Genomic DNA, 18132 nt, shown 5'->3' with positions numbered 1-18132 from the left:
TTCTCTAGAATCACAGTAAAAAGGGGTATAACTCTTATTATTATCAAAGGCAATCAACAGAGGGACAGGGTGATTACTAAAGCATATCATGTTTCATGTCAGGTCCTATCACAATGACTCATGTTAAACAGGCTTTGTATAACACATCATATGTTAATGACACATCTGAATAAAGTATGACAGTAGGACACGTCAAGATGACCAACCTTCCTGGAAGACAAGCTTGCCATGTTGGTCTGCAGAGTAGGAGCCAATGTATTCTTGCAGATCTGTGTGTTCATGGTTGTTCACCCGTACACAAACATTGCCTGTTGTCTGAGCTAACCATGTGACCAGACTTGTTTTACCTACTGATGTCTCACCCTGGATCAGTACAGGATGCTGTCTGTAAAAAAAAAAAAGTAAACTTAAGATGAATAGAATCTTTCACTTCTATGTGATATAGAGGGAGAGATCTTAACTCTAACATAGGATTTTCAAAAGTTCAGCATGAAGCGTTGATAAGTGTTTAACAATAAAAATCTTATCCTGTGGGTTGAGATTTTACTTTTGATATCAAACAACAGAAATTATTTTATTGGGAGGATAGATCACAATTGTTTGTCCATGTATGTAATAAACAAATGAATAAAAACTATATACTGGGCATATAAAGAGTAAGTTGGTCTTACCCTGCCGACACAACTCTGGACAAATCCTTGAGGTTAGCTCTCACTGATGGTGTTAATATGTACTTGTCTTGTTGAATTGGTTTGGCTGCTCCAAAAGGTATCCAATACCCCTCCACAAAGTGATATTTTCCATCTCCAGGCATAGGAATGTCCTTCTTAAGGATTGAGCTGATGTTGACTTTACCAAGGATGTGACGACAAACTAACTTCTCCACCATTGGGTGTGAAGCTCGGTCAAGTTGGGTCAGGAAACTTAGACAAAATCCCTACAATATAAACAACTTCATCAGGAAACTCACACTTCTGACAAAATACTTATGATGCTAACAGTGACAGGAAAACACAAGATAAAACCCATGAAAAAAAAATCAATGTACAAGTTTTAGTGAGAAAACTTACCTCATACAGAGATCGTAGGACAACACCACATGGGTTCTTCGAAGAATATCTCAAAGCTCTGCATAATGTCCTCAAACTGATCAAGCAGGAAAACATTGTTCTTCAATTAATTAAGGAAACCATGATAAATTGACACAATATTCTGTATACTTTCCTTCAAAAGAAAATCAACATTTTCATATCATGACTGCCTCTTAACATTTCAACAACAGCCAAACCCTGCCTACAAAGGCCAACAAAGGGATGTGAGAAAAATGACCTTCACAGGCAGGTGGCCTTAGTAATATTACAGAGGTTCAAAAACACATGTATGACATTTGGACCCAAACCCAGTGACCTTTATACAAAAAGCCATATATCAAATAAAGGTGCACTAAAGCCAAGTATGAAAAACATATGACATTATCCATTTGGAAATACAGTAAGATGCACAGAGTAAAACTCACAGATCACTACAGTATGCCAGTGGTCGTTCACCCACTCACCTGAAATGGGGTTTATGGCCTGTTCCGTCAGTAAGATGTTTCGCTGCCTGACCTCGAATTGTTAGATAAAACTTTACAATTCCATCAAGCTGAGCTCCTGACAGTGATAACCCCTTTAAATAGTCACTAACTAATATCTTCAGATCCTGGGATTCCTCAGCTTCATCCACATACAATTCTGTGAACCTGTTTTAACCACAACGGAAAATTAAATGGAAGAATCAAGATAAATAATTATATACCTGCAATGAGCCCATGGAGCCAATGCATGGACAACAAACTATTGGGAAGACCTACCTGTTACGGATTCCAGTTGGTAGATCTTTCTTCCCCACATCTGTTGCTGGGTTCATACAGGCAAACAAGCGAAAGTCTGGATGGCGAACCACTTGTTCAACATCCCTGCAACAAAATGATATTAAAATCAATATTGTACAAAGTTAATCACTCCATTGTGTTTTCTGTGAGGACGACTGTTTTAGGGAGGCTCAACCCTTTCACTATTAATCATTAGATTTGCTTGAAACTTTAACATAATTATTCTATATATCTAACAATTTTCATATCATATATTGCCTCCTCTAACAGAGACGATTCCATGACTTGACATCTCACTTTCCAGTCCGAGAATCCAGTAAGGATAGTGTCGTTCAACCCAGTCTCACTCTCCTCACCACACAGTCACTATGCGTCAATATCTTTCAAGTCAACTGATGTCGTTGGCTTGGAATTTGTATGGTCATGACAGCTACTGCTTTTGTTACAATCAACTTTCAAAACTTTCCTCTTGTCTCTTCTTACTATTGTTGACATCACAACATACTTAACATTCTCTATATAAAGAAAAGCTTTCTTTCACGGAACATGAAATTCACACTCCAAAGTTAAATGCCAGTACACAAAGAGAAGTTACACCACCACATGTGTAGAAACATTACTTTTGTATTACGTAGGGTCGAGTCTCTTCAAAGGGTTGAGATGAATTTTTTTATTGGAGATACCTTGGACCTACTTAACTTCTGTGAGTATGACAAATCAAGTTGGGAGATAAATCAGGCCTGTCCAAGTTCTGTTATGAACTATTTCAAGGGGAGATAACTAAAACCTAGCCAATATGTGATGACAGTCTGTAAAGGGAAATAACTTCGACCTAAAATCTTTCTGTGAGAATGACAGTGCCACTGTGTTTAGGGGAGATGACTCTTACCCTCTTTCCGTAAGGATGACCGACCCTGTTGTACTTTCCAAAAGTCCACTCAGACATTCAAGGGTTTCAGCAGCAGCAAGATTTATTTCATCCAGGAGAACCCAGTCTCCTGTCCTTACAGCTCGCACCAAAGAACCCTGTCACAACAAACATATCACAAGACGCTATACCAGGACTTTTGAACTTTTAAATGTTAACATTTTTTTTCTCTGCTGTACTCTATACACGTGACAAGCTTTCACACCTTAAAGCTATATTACTAAAGACATTGATTTTAAAACTTATTTGTGATTCTTTAAGCATTGATCGGTCTTATGTCGTTCATGGCCATCATAAATGACAGTATTGGCAGGTAAACATCTTATTGCATACTAGTGCAATGTGGTATGTTTACCTATAAAGGTATGTCATTCTTAAAGACCATTAATGACATAACAAGACAAATTGATGCTTACTTTCATCTTGTAGATAATAACACGATTTAAACTTAGATAAGGTATACATTACTGAATGCAGCAAATGTAACAGCCATTTCGATGGTGTACTGTCATTGCTTCTATGCTCACAATACCAAATGCTCTAGTAAAATAACATAGCAGCATTGCAAATGAAAATATATGGAAGTAAATGTTGAATAAGTCAAATTGATGTGAACAGAACCTTATTTAAATAGTTACACATATTATATTGATTAAAATTGTTATTCAGAATTTTATATATTGAGAGATCTGTACTGAAACTGAAACAAATGGTCAGGAGTTGACGTAGTCACCCAGGGATGGTCTCGGAAGTAAGACAGGAAGGTGACATTGTAACTGTAGGGATTGAGGCTTGGTCCTTTTTTCTGTGTTTTCTTTGTGGTAGTAACAGTTCCACATTTACAGTGGTACATCATGTATAACTAACGCGGAATATGTATGTAACACTGTAAATGTGAGCCTTAGATTATCACATTAATCTTAACATCAGTATCCCTAATCATTACCTCTATAAAAGCAAAGGCAAGAACATTTTCCTTTTGTTTGATTTGCACTTTAAGCTGTTGTAGACGGCGCCTTATATCCAGCCACTTGTCAAGTTTCTCAATGTTTTTCTCTTTTCCTGCAATTATGAACATTTATAATACAAAACATTTAAAAAATTACCACAATTAAAATGGCTAATATATTAAAGAACAAGCCCCATTTGTTTGCTTATGTTACATCACATTCACGATGGTCTCAGTTTATTTATCCACCAATAAGCCAATGTCTGGTATAAAGTTCATCTATATAATCATATTCCAGTTCAGTAAGCATTACCATAAAATACTTCTTAATTGTCCTTTAATAACGCAACCTCCTGACCAAGAGGTAATGTCTGACCTCAGCGCTTATATAACAGGATAATGTGGTAATGTCTTTCATACCATGATCTAAAACTGCAAAAAACACAACTGATACGTCTAAAGCTGCAAAAAACAGAACTGATACATCTAAAGCTGCAAAAACCACAACTGATAAGTCTAAAGCTGCAAAAAACACAACTGATACATCTAAAGCTGCAAAAACCACAACTGATACATCTAAAGCTGCAAAAAACACAACTGATACGACTAAAACTGCAAAAAACACAACTGATACATCTAAAGCTGCAAAAAACACAACTGATACATCTAAAGCTGCAAAAAACACAACTGATACATCTAAAGCTGCAAAAAACACAACTGATACATCTAAAGCTGCAAAAAACAGAACTGATACATCTAAAGCTGCAAAAAACACAACTGATACATCTAAAGCTGCAAAAACCACAACTGATACATCTAAAGCTGCAAAAAACAGAACTGATACATCTAAAGCTGCAAAAAACACAACTGATACATCTAAAGCTGCAAAAAACACAACTGATACATCTAAAGCTGCAAAAAACACAACTGATACATCTAAAGCTGCAAAAAACACAACTGATACATCTAAAGCTGCAAAAAACACAACTGATACATCTAAAGCTGCAAAAAACACAACTGATACGACTAAAACTGCAAAAAACACAACTGATACATCTAAAGCTGCAAAAACCACAACTGATACATCTAAAGCTGCAAAAAACACAACTGATACATCTAAAGCTGCAAAAAACACAACTGATACATCTAAAGCTGCAAAAAACACAACTGATACATCTAAAGCTGCAAAAAACACAACTGATACATCTAAAGCTGCAAAAAACACAACTGATACATCTAAAGCTGCAAAAAACACAACTGATACATCTAAAGCTGCAAAAAACACAACTGATACATCTAAAGCTGCAAAAAACACAACTGATACATCTAAAGCTGCAAAAACCACAACTGATAAGTCTAAAGCTGCAAAAAACACAACTGATACATCTAAAGCTGCAAAAAACACAACTGATACGACTAAAACTGCAAAATACAGTTTCGGAATTCCCAGTCAATCATAAAACAATTAACTAGAATTAAGATACCATACATTTCACTCATACTTAATAGCATAATACTTTCAAGAAATATATGGATGAACTGCTAGCCTTACTTTATGCTGAAATTCTGAAAACTAATGATATTCAGCAAGTTAGTTTCGAACAGGTATGGGTGGACCCCACAATCTGCATGTGCCAAATATTCCGCAGTCCATCTGCGGTCCTGATCTGTACCTTTTTTTTGCAAGTTCCAGCAGTCCAATCATTTCAACCACTTATGTGAAAGCATCCTAATAGCAGATAACATCAAAGTAGTTTTCACTGCTTCCTGACATTATGTGATGCCTTGATTCTCACATTTAGACAACCTCACACTAACTTAAGACCTTATGGTGAGACTTTGACAGTCATTGTTAGTCACTCTGACACTAACATTGACAGTCATCTTAAGACACCCTGACCTTGACCTTAACCTAACAGTGAGACACCTATGGTCATCGTTTGTCATTCTGACACGGACATTGACAGTCATCTTAAGACACCCTGACCTTGACCTTAACCTAAAAGTGAGACACCTATGGTCATCGTTTGTCATTCTGACACGGACATTGACAGTCATCTTAAGACACCCTGACCTCGACTTTAACCTAAAAGTGAGACACCTATGGTCTTCGTTTGTCATTCTGACACGGACATTGACAGTCATCTTAAGACACCCTGACCTTGACCTTAACCTAAAAGTGAGACACCTATGGTCATCGTTTGTCATTCTGACCTGGACATTCATGTTAAGACATCCCAACTTTAGCGTTGACCCAAAGCCGAGACATTAACAGTCATGTTTCCAATCTTGACCTTAAGGTCAGGAATTAACCAACAGAATATTCTGTCAAACAGCTTGTAACTTGTCATTGGTGCTTGGGTGTGATATTACAGCATACAGTATATTGTGATAACATATGACGATATATCATTTTCCTCAGTGGGTCGCTATTTAATTTCCAAAAAGATTATGAGCAATATTGAGATAAAGAAAGAGGATGATATAACGTACCAGTTTTACAACGCTGTATGGCTGGAGTCAGGGTGTGTTCCATCAGTGTCAGCAGCATCTCCCACTTCTGTTTGGCAAAGCAATCCTAAACAAAAATCCAGAACATCTCAATCATTTTCATAGTTTACATTTACTAACATAACAAAGATGTGAACTACATTTTCTTTTATCATAATTAATTATTCTTCATCATCGTCACTGTGGATTACTGTACTAACACTTCACTGTCAACTATTTAAACACCTTTGTTTTGTGACGGGATAAAATAGTACACATTTAACATCCACCAAGCTACAAATTTCAATTAATAAAACATATTAAATAATATTTCAAAAGATTCTCTGCACTGAGACTTTAGCAAAAGTACCTTATCTGAGGAGGAGAATAAGAATAGTTTGCTGGAGTAACCTCCCTTGATTTAATCAGAATTCCCTATTGACGGCCATGATAAACTTTTGTCATATTAACAGTTAAGCATATTTTGTCATATTAACAGTTAAGTATATTTTGCAAAATCCTTATCATGTAATGAACCAACCCCTTGACTTTCACTCAACTGTCAAGTGTTTCCTCCTACTTATTGCAGAATATCTAAAGTATGTAATTCCCTTATCAGGTTCTTCAGCAGCTCACCTGTATGTGACTCAAAAACTTGCTGTTCTCTTTCCTAGAAAATGTTGAGCAAAAAAGAATTTCAAAGTCCTCCTTGAAAGGTCTGATTACATGTTTCATATCCACTGGCTTAAATCTGTAAAATCAACAAAATAATGATATACAATGTCACATGAATGTACCAAGTACACTCTTCTTCATCAGTAAAGTAAATCATTTTTCTTATCCCGGTCTCCATGTTGTAGAAATATTATACCAGGAGAGGAAAAAAGAAAAGTCATGGTGATATGTCATACATACCCTACCAGGTGATCTGATATACATACCTTTCCTAGAGATCTGATATACATACCCTTCCTACAGATCTGATATACCTACCCTTCCTAGAGATCTGATATACCTACCCTTCCAAGATCTGATATACATACCTTCCCAAGAGATCTGATATACATACCTTCCCAAGAGATCTGATATACATACCCTTCCTACAGATCTGATATACTTACCCTTCCTAGAGATCTGATATACTTACCCTTCCTAGAGATCTGATATACATACCCTTCCTAGAGATCTGATATACATACCCTTCCTACAGATCTGATATACATACCCTTCCTACAGATCTGATATACATACCCTTCCTAGAGATCTGATATACATACCCTTCCTACAGATCTGATATACTTACCCTTCCTACAGATCTGATATACTTGCCCTTCCTAGAATCTGATATACCTACCCTTCCAAGATCTGATATACATACCTTCCCAAGAGATCTGATATACATACCCTTCCTACAGATCTGATAAACATACCCTTCCTAGAGATCTGATATACATACCCTTCCTAGAGATCTGATATACATACCCTTCCTAGAGATCTGATATACATACCCTTCCTAGAGATCTGATAAACATACCCTTCCTAGAGATCTGATATACATACCCTTCCTAGAGATCTGATATACTTACCCTTCCTAGAGATCTGATATACATACCCTTCCTAGAGATCTGATATACATACCCTTACAGGTGATCTGATATACTTACCCTTCCTAGAGATGTGATATACATACCCTTCCTAGAGATCTGATATACATACCCTTCCTAGAGATCTGATATACATACCCTTCCTAGAGATCTGATATACATACCCTACCAGGTGATCTGATATACTTACCCTTCCTAGAGATCTGATATACATACCCTTCCTAGAGATCTGATATACATACCCTTCCTAGAGATCTGATATACTTGCCCCTCCTAGAGATCTGATATACATACCCTTCCTAGAGATCTGATATACTTGCCCCTCCTAGAGATCTGATATACATACCCTTCCTAGAGATCTGATATACATACCCTTCTAGAAGATCTGATATACATACCCTCCCAAGAGATCTGATATACATACCCTCCCAAGAGATCTGATATACATACCCTTCTAGAAGATCTGATATACATACCCTTCCTAGAGATCTGATATACATACCTTCCCAAGAGATCTGGTATACATACCCTCCCAAGAGATCTGATATACATACCTTCTAGAAGATCTGATATACATACCCTCCCAAGAGATCTGATATACATATCCTTCTAGAAGATCTGATATACCTACCCTCCCAAGAGATCTGATATACATACCCTCCCAAGAGATCTGATATACATATCCTTCTAGAAGATCTGATATACATACCCTCCCAAGAGATCTGATATACATACCCTCCCAAGAGATCTGATATACATATCCTTCTAGAAGATCTGATATACATACCCTCCCAAGAGATCTGATATACATATCCTTCTAGAAGATCTGATATACATACCCTTCCTAGAGATCTGATATACTTACCTTAGCAAGAGATCTGATATACATACCCTTCCTAGAGATCTGATATATATACCCTTCCTAGAGATCTGATATACATACCCTTCTGAGAGATCTGATATACATACCCTTCCTAGAGATCTGATATACATACCCTTCCTAGAGATCTGATATACTTACCCTTCCTACAGATCTGATATACTTGCCCCTCCTAGAGATCTGATATACCTACCCTTCCAAGATCTGATATACATACCTTCCCAAGAGATCTGATATACATACCTTCCCAAGAGATCTGATATACATACCCTTCCTAGAGATCTGATATACATACTCTACCAGGTGATCTGATATACTTACCCTTCCTAGAGATCTGATATACATACCCTTCTGAGAGATCTGATATACATACCCTTCCTAGAGATCTGATATACATACCTTAGCAAGAGATCTGATATACATACCCTTCTAGAAGATCTGATATACATACCTTCCCAAGAAATCTGATATACATACCCTCCCAAGAGATCTGATATACATACCTTCTGAAGAGATTTGATATACATACCCTCCCAAGAGATCTGATATACATACCCTCCCAAGAGATCTGATATACATACCCTCCTAGAAGATCTGAACTGTCACTCTGCTGGTTCATGTTGATTACTTTGAGTGTATGACCTGTAACAACCAACAGGAAATGTTAACATTTTGATGAGATCTTTGTCTACAAAGAAATATTTCGCAACCAAATCAAACACCATGAAGGAGCCTTTTATACATTCTCCTAATATGGTCCTAATTTAAAAGCAATTTTCAAATACAGAAGCAAAAGCGTACACAAGTATTCTGATAAAAGCATGTTTAAATAACTATTTAGTAACTGTTTTAAATATGAAACCATTCTTTTGTTACAGGAGGAAAGCAGAATTGCTAAAAAGATAACTTAAGCTACAAATTGTAATTTACTGGGACCTGAAATCAGTTGACTATGTAGACAAGTTTTTGTTAGGTAGCCTATAAAGATTTTTTTTCTATACAGGTGTTCTTTAAAGACAGGATTTTGTTATATAGGTGCCCTTTGTAGACACGTATTACATACAGGTGTTCTTTAAAGACAGGATTTTGTTATACAGGTGCCCTTTGTAGACACGTATTACATACAGGTGTTCTTTAAAGACAGCATTTTGTTATATAGGTGCCCTTTGTAGACACGTATTACATACAGGTGTTCTTTAAAGTCAGCATTTTGTTATATAGGTGCCCTTTGTAGACACGTATTACATACAGGTGTTCTTTAAAGACAGGATTTTGTTATATAGGTGCCCTTTGTAGACATGTATTACATACAGGTGTTCTTTAAAGACAGCATTTTGTTATATAGGTGACCTTTCAGGTAGGTTTGGCTATTTCAAACAGAATCATATTTTAATAATTTTGGATTTCAACATCCTTTTGTAATATAAGTCTGCTTACCAAGTTGTTCAGCCAGAAATTGTACTGATGATGTTTTACCAGTTCCTGTCTCACCTACCAGTAGGACAGGCTCGCTCTTTCCTACACATACTGACACCTGTTCCAGTAAAGCTGAAGACTGTCGTGTGAAGGAAAATGTACTGTGTGGTGATCTAGAAAAAAAAAATGGGAAGTCTTTACAGTAAAAAAAAAAAAAAAAAAACAACCTTCTTTTCCTTTTTTAGACTAGGTTCCTAATCTTTTAGTGACAGAGACAGTCAAATCAAACTAAAGCCCTTTAGAGTAAACATATCTGAAGGTCATATCTGAACAAGTTGGATAACCCTGCGGCCCAGGAGTATATGCTCCTGTTTCAATTAAGTTTAAGTACATGTAAAAAATTGACCAATTTCTTTAAGACTCATGGTTTATCAGAAAAAGTTGTTCAAACATGCAACAAATACTCATAACATGCCTCTTCTTTCTACATACCTAAGAACTGAACCAACCTCCACAGCCTTCTTGTCTAGTTGTACACGGCCACAGGTAAAAGATGTTGAAGTCACTTTTACTTCCGGTTTACACTTATAGCAGAAATATTCAGCCTAAAACATTTGAAAAAGAAGTGTTTGAAAAAATTTGTAAGTATGAAACAAAATCCTAATTCCAGCATAATTGGCTTGGTAATTAATTAATGAAAAACTGCATTGATACATTAATTCAGCATCACATTTTAGTTTATGATACAATAAGCCCAGGGACCAATTCATAAATTCTGACTCAAATGGTAAGTATTAAAACACAATTGTCAGTGTGAACCTTTTGGTTTTGTCTTATATGTTTATCAATTAGTTGCATACTTCATTTTTTTCACACTGAGAATGATAAATCCTACAATGGCTTCTACTACATACCATGACCTTTGAGATGCTTAGTTTGGCTCCAATGGCCTCTGCAACAACGAGGCGTTTGCTAGGTTTTGGGAGACATGCAACAAAACAGTCAAGAGCTTCTTGAAGCACCTGATTGGCTGTTGTCGTAGATGACACATCAAAATCTGCAGCAACACGTCTACACCAGTTCATAAGATCTCTGAAAGAAATATAGAGGTATAATTTCATTATTAGGTCAAAACTTAAACTTAATGGTTACTACAAATCTAGTCCGATTCCTTCAAAGGTGAGTTTAAGGAAAGCATTTAATTTCATTCTTAGGTATGCTAAGTATGTATTACAATATTTTACTATGGTATTATGGTATATTTCATAACTAGTACTGGTTGAGAAATGACATGGGTACAAACCTATAGTCCCCAGTAGTAAAACTTGTGAGGGAAACATAAACATTGATCAAAGTATTGTACAAAAGTGAAATGCACCGTAAAATACAAATTTAAAATTAGATATACTAGAGGCAAGCAATGAACTAAGACTTGTCAATGATGCTAAGTGCCTAAATTTTGAAACCCAGGAAACTACTGATTAAAATCCAAAGTGATCAAAAGAAAATTCATATGGGATGGTGATCTTACCCTATAATTCAATAAATTCCATACTTTTCATATATCTGAAGATTTTTGAACAACGTTTAATACATTCCAAAGAAAAACTAAATATATTCACCTTAGCTCTTTGTTGAATCAAACGTATGCTGATTCATCACAGCATGGAAATGATCAATTCTCAAAAACAGTCTAGAAAGTCACCTTAAGATAGAAATATTTAGAAATTTCTATAATTACCTAGTGGAAATAAGTCGACCATCATGTGATAGGAACTTGCCAACCTCATCAGACAAGCTGTCCTCAACTCCCGCCTCATGTTTCCCAGCAGACAGCATGAAGTAAATATCCAGCAGCTTCTCCGTGACCGGATGGAGTTGTGGGTACAAGGTGTTAATTACCTGGTTATTGAAAAAATATACTTAATATATCAAATAAACTATCAAAACAACAAATGTCTGTTACCTCACAGACGTCTCATGTTAAACATGTACCGTAAATTTGTGGGTATAATGCCCACTCGGGTATAATGCGCAGGTACTTTTTTGGGATCAGATTAAAACAAAAAAAAAAGATTTTCTACAGAAAGATTAATTAATTACTGGTTACCGTGATGAAACAGTTAATGTGGTTTGATCCATTGAAAATTAGAATCCACAATGAGTGAGACCCTAACACATTTAATTACCTTGTATAAACAAATTCACCCAGGTGCCTGACTTAACAAGCATGACAGACTTGGCTAATTGGATAATTAACGGTTCTCAACAGGTAACACATTGAGTATGAGGAGATTGACGACACTCGGCTTGGGCTGAACGCGTGCTATTAGTCAGAAAACGAGGTTGCTTTAACTGTCTGTAAATTTTCAATCCTACCTTGTCCACATATCTGTACCTAACGCGGTATCCGAAGGTACTTAATTATAGATTGTTTACACTGACTTTGACATGTGGAAACAGCGAACAGCGTTTACACGAAAGAGTTGGAGAGAGAGCTGTTCAATTTTGTATGTGAACACCGAGAGTCCGACATCGTTGTCAGTACAACAGAACTGCACGTGCGGGACATGCAGATTCCAGAGATATATCATCGAAATGAGGCAGAAATACAAAATTGTCCTGTCAAGGATTTGGAATGACAACCAAACACCGCTTACTTTTGATCTACCTCCAGACACTATTATAGCCACGACCAATAGTAAGACAGTGAATATTCGAACGACAGAAAACGAAAAAAAAATAGATTCACCGTAATGCTAGCGTGTATGGCCGATGTTTAAAACATTCAAAATTTTTATTTTTTTTGTATTTTTCAGCTTCAGCTTGAAAAAGTGCAACTATACGCGGAAATTCATGGTAGTTGTCAAATCAAGCCATCGCACTTTGTTGGTAGTAGTATCTGACCACTGTGCTGAGTTGCAATGTTTAGTTAAACTGAAGATGCAGTAAAACCGCCTATAAATATGATTCACAGAATGATGGCTGTTCCGCTATTGCATCAACCATTCTTACCTTCTCCAATTCTGACCTTGAGAGTGGTTCAACATTGACCTTGGTCCACATCTTCTCTAGTAAGATTGAACTGCTGCTATGTTGCCTGTGCCAACCACTCCCACTGCCTAGCAATCTGTAATAAACAATAAAGACAAATCCTGAAATATGGCAAAGAATAATTATGTAGGCTAATCAATAGTTAGCCATAGCAATGAATTACAAACTAGAATACTTAAAAGTTAGCCATAAGAAGCAAAAATCTACTAGAGCAACCAATAGTTACCAACCTCTGGGTTGCAAACAGTTGGAAGCCAGGAGCTGTGGGGATGTTATCACCATGTCCTGGGACTGACAAGACATGTCTCTCTAAAAGGGGCAGAAGGACTGAGATAACATCCATAGGGGCGGAGTCGATATCCTCCAGTAAAACCCAGTGTCCTTCTGTCACGGCCCGCGTCAATACACCAGCCTGCCACACAAACTCTCCAGGGATGTCTGTACAGCGATATGTCCCCAGCAATGCCTGTAATACACACAAATTCTTTATATCAAATAGTATTCATCCTACGATAATCCCACATCTGGCAATAAGAACTTTCAAATACACTGCAATTTCAACGGAAATGTAAACAAATGCCATTTCATCATCCTGTAATAAGCCCACACCCCTAATTCTGATGTAACGAATTAGCCCCTCAGTTGAATGCCTGATTATGAACCCAAAAGCAGTTGTTTTGAAGCTCATGTTTACTGTGTGTAAATTAGATTATTAAAGACGGTATTACAAATATCAAAGACCTTATATGCTTGTAAAACAAGCTTGTAATGTCCAACAACTCTGAATAAAAATTATTAGGTGAGCCTATCACAGCTCAATGAAATAAATTTTGTTTTTCCTTTTTTATTGCATAGTTTAAGATGTGTTGGCTTATTACCTGGCACAGGATTATTGCCAAATAATTTTTTTTTTTTTTTCCCAAAGCTCAATGTTAGTTCATCACATCTCTTAATTATTTAAATTAATTAATTTCCACACAGCAATGCAATGATCAGGAAAGTGAATTACAGGACAAATTTATCTAAGAAAAATGCCACAACTCCAGTTAGAAATTAGAACTGGTTTATTTGGCTAACACAATGATAAATTTGAATTATGGATTATAAATATTGTTTACCTTGCTGTCAGTCTGATCACCCAGTTGGATCTTCATCAGGTGTGGTGATTTGACCCGTCCAGTCAATTGAGCGAGGTGTTCTACCAGAGAGGTTTTACCACTCCCAACAGGTCCCTGTAACAGGACAGGACTACCGGCTGACACAGCTAGGGCCAAACTTCGTAGGTTGTTGTCTAGAGACTCAGCTGGTACAAGGAATGATGTACAAGGCTGTAAAGAGAATCAAGCATCAGTGACTAAATCACCAAGAGTATTAATGTAAGTTTAATTTTTTTATCAGACATTTTGTGATTTCTTTTAAATACAACTTATAAATTTTTTTTAAACTAACACAATGACACCTTATATTTGAAAGATGATTTGATACAGTAATATGCCCTGAAATAATCCTGTAATTCAATTATGTAAAATTTCCATACCAGTGTATTTAATATTTTGTTTTAGGACAAAATCTCTCCTAGATTCTTTATTAGGCCTCACCGTTTCCTCAGTAATGTTGATTCTTGGTAAAAGGATGCCAGCCACAATGACAACACTGTGATGGAGATCTGACTGGTCAAGTCCCATAATGATCTCAGTTAAACTCTGCTGAAAGGTCTCGACCGGTAACTCCACTGAGGAATCATCCATCACTGGATCAGTCAGCCCACAGTCTCGGCACCATTTCTGATGTCTGTACATATCAAAATAGATAACTCCATTTCAATTTCAGATCAGTTAAATGTGTGATATGTAACCTATGGAAAATGTTCATCTTAGTGGTATCAAAATAGAACATGCTTTTATTCTTAGTAAGAAAGCTGTTCATTCAAAATTACCTTGGGCACTGTGTTAAAATTTGAACATAAATATGAATGATCTGATGGTGTAACAACATTTATACATGTTGTGGTAATCACGAATGTCTATGTTGATGTTGAGGGGAAACAATTCAGGTTCAGTTTTGATCACAAGTGTCATGGCACAGTCTAATATCAGAAAGAAAATGTCCTTTATGACAATGACAATATCGCAGTCTCACATGTCGACAAGTCTTACTGTAGTTTTAGAGCAGAAAGGCTGCCATTTTTGTCTGTATTCAATGTAGAGCACACTAAAGCATCTCTCTGGCTTGATGTCATATCCAACATGGTGGCCACACTGTCAGAACACAACCTGAAGACAAAGCAGAGTTGTAATGATTTTTTTTCACTGCCTTAAGATTTTTACCAAAGTCAGAAGGATTTATTATTCTTGGATGTCATGAAATGGACTATAATTTCCTGTTATAATTTTGTTCTATTTATAGCAATTTTATTCCTTTCTCAAAAATAGTGAGAATACAAACATTTTGGAAATAACAATATTTACATTAAGTTTTCTCCCTTAGAAAAGGAATGAAGGTTTGGATGGGAATCAGACTGGCAGAACGTTTTTGACATTATCTTTCAATTTCAAGTTAGTTTAAAAATGCAATGCCACTTTTGTATGTAATTTGAAATAAGGTTAAAAAAGTATTCAGTCATCAAAATATCAATCAGTGAAAATGAATAAAGAACACATTCCCTGTATATACTTACCACACTATCCTAGCCTCATCTTTGTAGTAACTGAGAAAAGACATGAGGATGTCTACAGGCATTATATCCCTTACCCGTCTCTCCAACACATGGACAAACCTCCAGATCATCTCCATCAGTCTATAAACTCGCTAGTAAAGACAAATAAAGACCAATATTTCAGGATAAAGCACACTGCAGATTATTTCATCACTATGGTTTTTTGATCCTAGTTAAGTTCATCATGCTCCACAATACCATGCCACAGCACTGAGTAAATAAACCAGGTTGAGTATTTAACAGGTGCAATCGATGACTGCCAAGCTCATCGAGAGCAGCCATTGAAAAATGCTTAGTTATTTTAATTCATGAATTGAATAAGAGGGGTGTGGGATATAATGCTAATGCAAAAGCTTTAAACTGATATTTGATGTAAGAAATGTAACATCCACAACATGGTTGGTTTCTCCAAAAGTGTCAAAAGAAATCACGTACCAAATAATAAGGGTGTGGGATGTATACTTAAGAACTTAAAAGTCTTTCAAAGACTATCCACAAAAGAATCAAGCTTTTAGCACAGACACTGGGGGAACAGCATTAGCTCAGTTGTTCATAGCTGATGAGCAAATTAAGATTTAGGGAATGAGACTTTCAAGGCAATGAGTTTGATGTAATCTTTTTTTGAAAATTGACAAGCAAACAACATTTCAATTTAGTCAAAAGAAAATGCTACGGCATTAACAAACGTTATACCAATATGAAAAAGCAAATAACATAGAGGATGTTTTCACCTGTTTCTCTGATTCAGCAATCATCTTGTGTTTTGTTTTAGGTGGTACAGTAAGGTACAAACCACCATGACTGAGGTAAGTAAGGGTGTAACTATAAACATAAAACATTTTATTAGAAAATTAGTCAGTTCATTTACACTACACAACTAATTAAACTTGATTTAATATTAAATAAAAGCACATTTACATGTTAAATTTTTGTTCTCAAGACCAAAGTTTTCAGTTAAAATAGGTAATCTCATCACTCTTTCCTAAAATCTGGTCATGAAGGGTCAAAGTTAAGTCCTTTCAATCAAACTTCGGGGACAAAATTATTTTTTGGAATGAAAAAAAAAAAAAAAATCAGAGACCTGAGAAACTGTATGAAAGTATATCATGGGGATTATGTGATGTTAACTAAATTTGAAATCTGAATAATGAATGAATTACAAAAGTTAAAGGAACACATGGAAATAAGTCACTGAATAGTGAAAAGTGACAGTGAGAGTACACTTTGTGTTCTATATGACCCAATCTGTAGTGGTTAGGAAAATTGCTGTGCCCCAATGAGGCTTAAACTAGCGACACATGCTCTTAGAGCCAACACCTAACCCAAGAAGACAGCCTATGGGAAATTCCCATTATATGAATCTAGAAAGGTGACCTTTACTCTTCATTTCTAACTAAATGTTAAGTCAGTCTCAATTATTTCATTCAAATATTTACTAATTAATATGATGGAATGGTAAAACAAACATCTCACCTTTGTAAGACTGGACATTGTGTAACGGCCATGCTCAGAGCATGACCGAACTGATCGTTCTTGTGATCCCCTTGTTGATGCAGCATCTCATCCTCTGCCTTTTCTCTGGCCCTTGCCACAATGTCGAGGATAATAATGCGACAAACCTGGCATACCTTCCTTGTATACAATGGATCCAAAAAGAGACGGGCAAGTTTTTCAAGCAAGTCTTGCTTTTTCTTCAATGTAGACATCTGAGATAGAGGAAAAAAACATGATATATAAACATGATGTCCAAACCATCACAATGTCTATCTACAATATATATGCAATTTGCCTCCAAAATCTCAGATTGTCAGATGTTATGCCCCAAAGTTGCTTTGCACCATAATGTTTCACAGCCACTAGAAATGGTTTGCCCCAAAATGAAAATTCAGAAATCACATACTGATGTGGACAAGTGCACCCACTGAATAGTTGTTTTCACAAAAGGAAAAGATGAAACATGAATCACTTTGATCTAGCGACGTGAGTTGGAGCAGTTTAAGTAAAACAAGTAAATAGGGGAGCAAGTAATGGCTACTCCAGAACTTGAGGCATTAATTTTCAACCTGTATCACATGTGGCCTATCGTCTGTACAAAAATTGTAGTTTATAGGCCGTAGACCAAGGTCACCATGAGTATTCAATACAGAATTATATATTTTGTTCCTTTTTGGTGTTTTCGGGTTTTGTTTTTGTTGTTGTTTTGTTGTTGTTTTTTAACAGTT

At 36.2% G+C, this 18132-nt stretch overlaps 1 protein-coding gene across 1 annotated transcript in view; it reads right to left on the bottom strand.

Moving 5' to 3' along the window:
• LOC132552724 (midasin-like) overlaps window positions 1-17616 on the bottom strand; it is a 110249-nt gene extending 92633 nt beyond the window's left edge. Inside the window, exons 1-23 of the mRNA XM_060216920.1 lie at window positions 17384-17616; window positions 16642-16732; window positions 15872-16002; window positions 15351-15467; window positions 14793-14985; window positions 14313-14522; window positions 13425-13660; window positions 13156-13270; window positions 11882-12042; window positions 11055-11232; window positions 10633-10745; window positions 10162-10313; window positions 9306-9366; window positions 6877-6991; window positions 6244-6328; window positions 4171-5112; window positions 3748-3863; window positions 2763-2899; window positions 1853-1957; window positions 1556-1741; window positions 1071-1146; window positions 672-937; window positions 207-385 (exon numbers count right to left, since the gene is read on the bottom strand). Of these exons, the coding sequence (XP_060072903.1) occupies window positions 207-385; window positions 672-937; window positions 1071-1146; window positions 1556-1741; window positions 1853-1957; window positions 2763-2899; window positions 3748-3863; window positions 4171-5112; window positions 6244-6328; window positions 6877-6991; window positions 9306-9366; window positions 10162-10313; window positions 10633-10745; window positions 11055-11232; window positions 11882-12042; window positions 13156-13270; window positions 13425-13660; window positions 14313-14522; window positions 14793-14985; window positions 15351-15467; window positions 15872-16002; window positions 16642-16732; window positions 17384-17616 (4198 nt within the window). The remainder of the gene's footprint in view (window positions 1-206; window positions 386-671; window positions 938-1070; window positions 1147-1555; window positions 1742-1852; window positions 1958-2762; window positions 2900-3747; window positions 3864-4170; window positions 5113-6243; window positions 6329-6876; window positions 6992-9305; window positions 9367-10161; window positions 10314-10632; window positions 10746-11054; window positions 11233-11881; window positions 12043-13155; window positions 13271-13424; window positions 13661-14312; window positions 14523-14792; window positions 14986-15350; window positions 15468-15871; window positions 16003-16641; window positions 16733-17383) is intronic.
• Between the last annotated feature and the right edge of the window lie 516 nt (window positions 17617-18132).

Source organism: Ylistrum balloti, unplaced genomic scaffold, assembly GCF_031769215.1.
Source record: "Ylistrum balloti isolate Yb309-2 unplaced genomic scaffold, AGI_CSIRO_Ybal_v1 Utg369634, whole genome shotgun sequence".
Taxonomy (NCBI): Eukaryota; Metazoa; Mollusca; class Bivalvia; order Pectinida; family Pectinidae; genus Ylistrum; species Ylistrum balloti.
The sequence above is the reverse complement of the archived record's forward strand: the minus strand, read 5'-3'. Positions and strand labels throughout refer to the sequence as shown.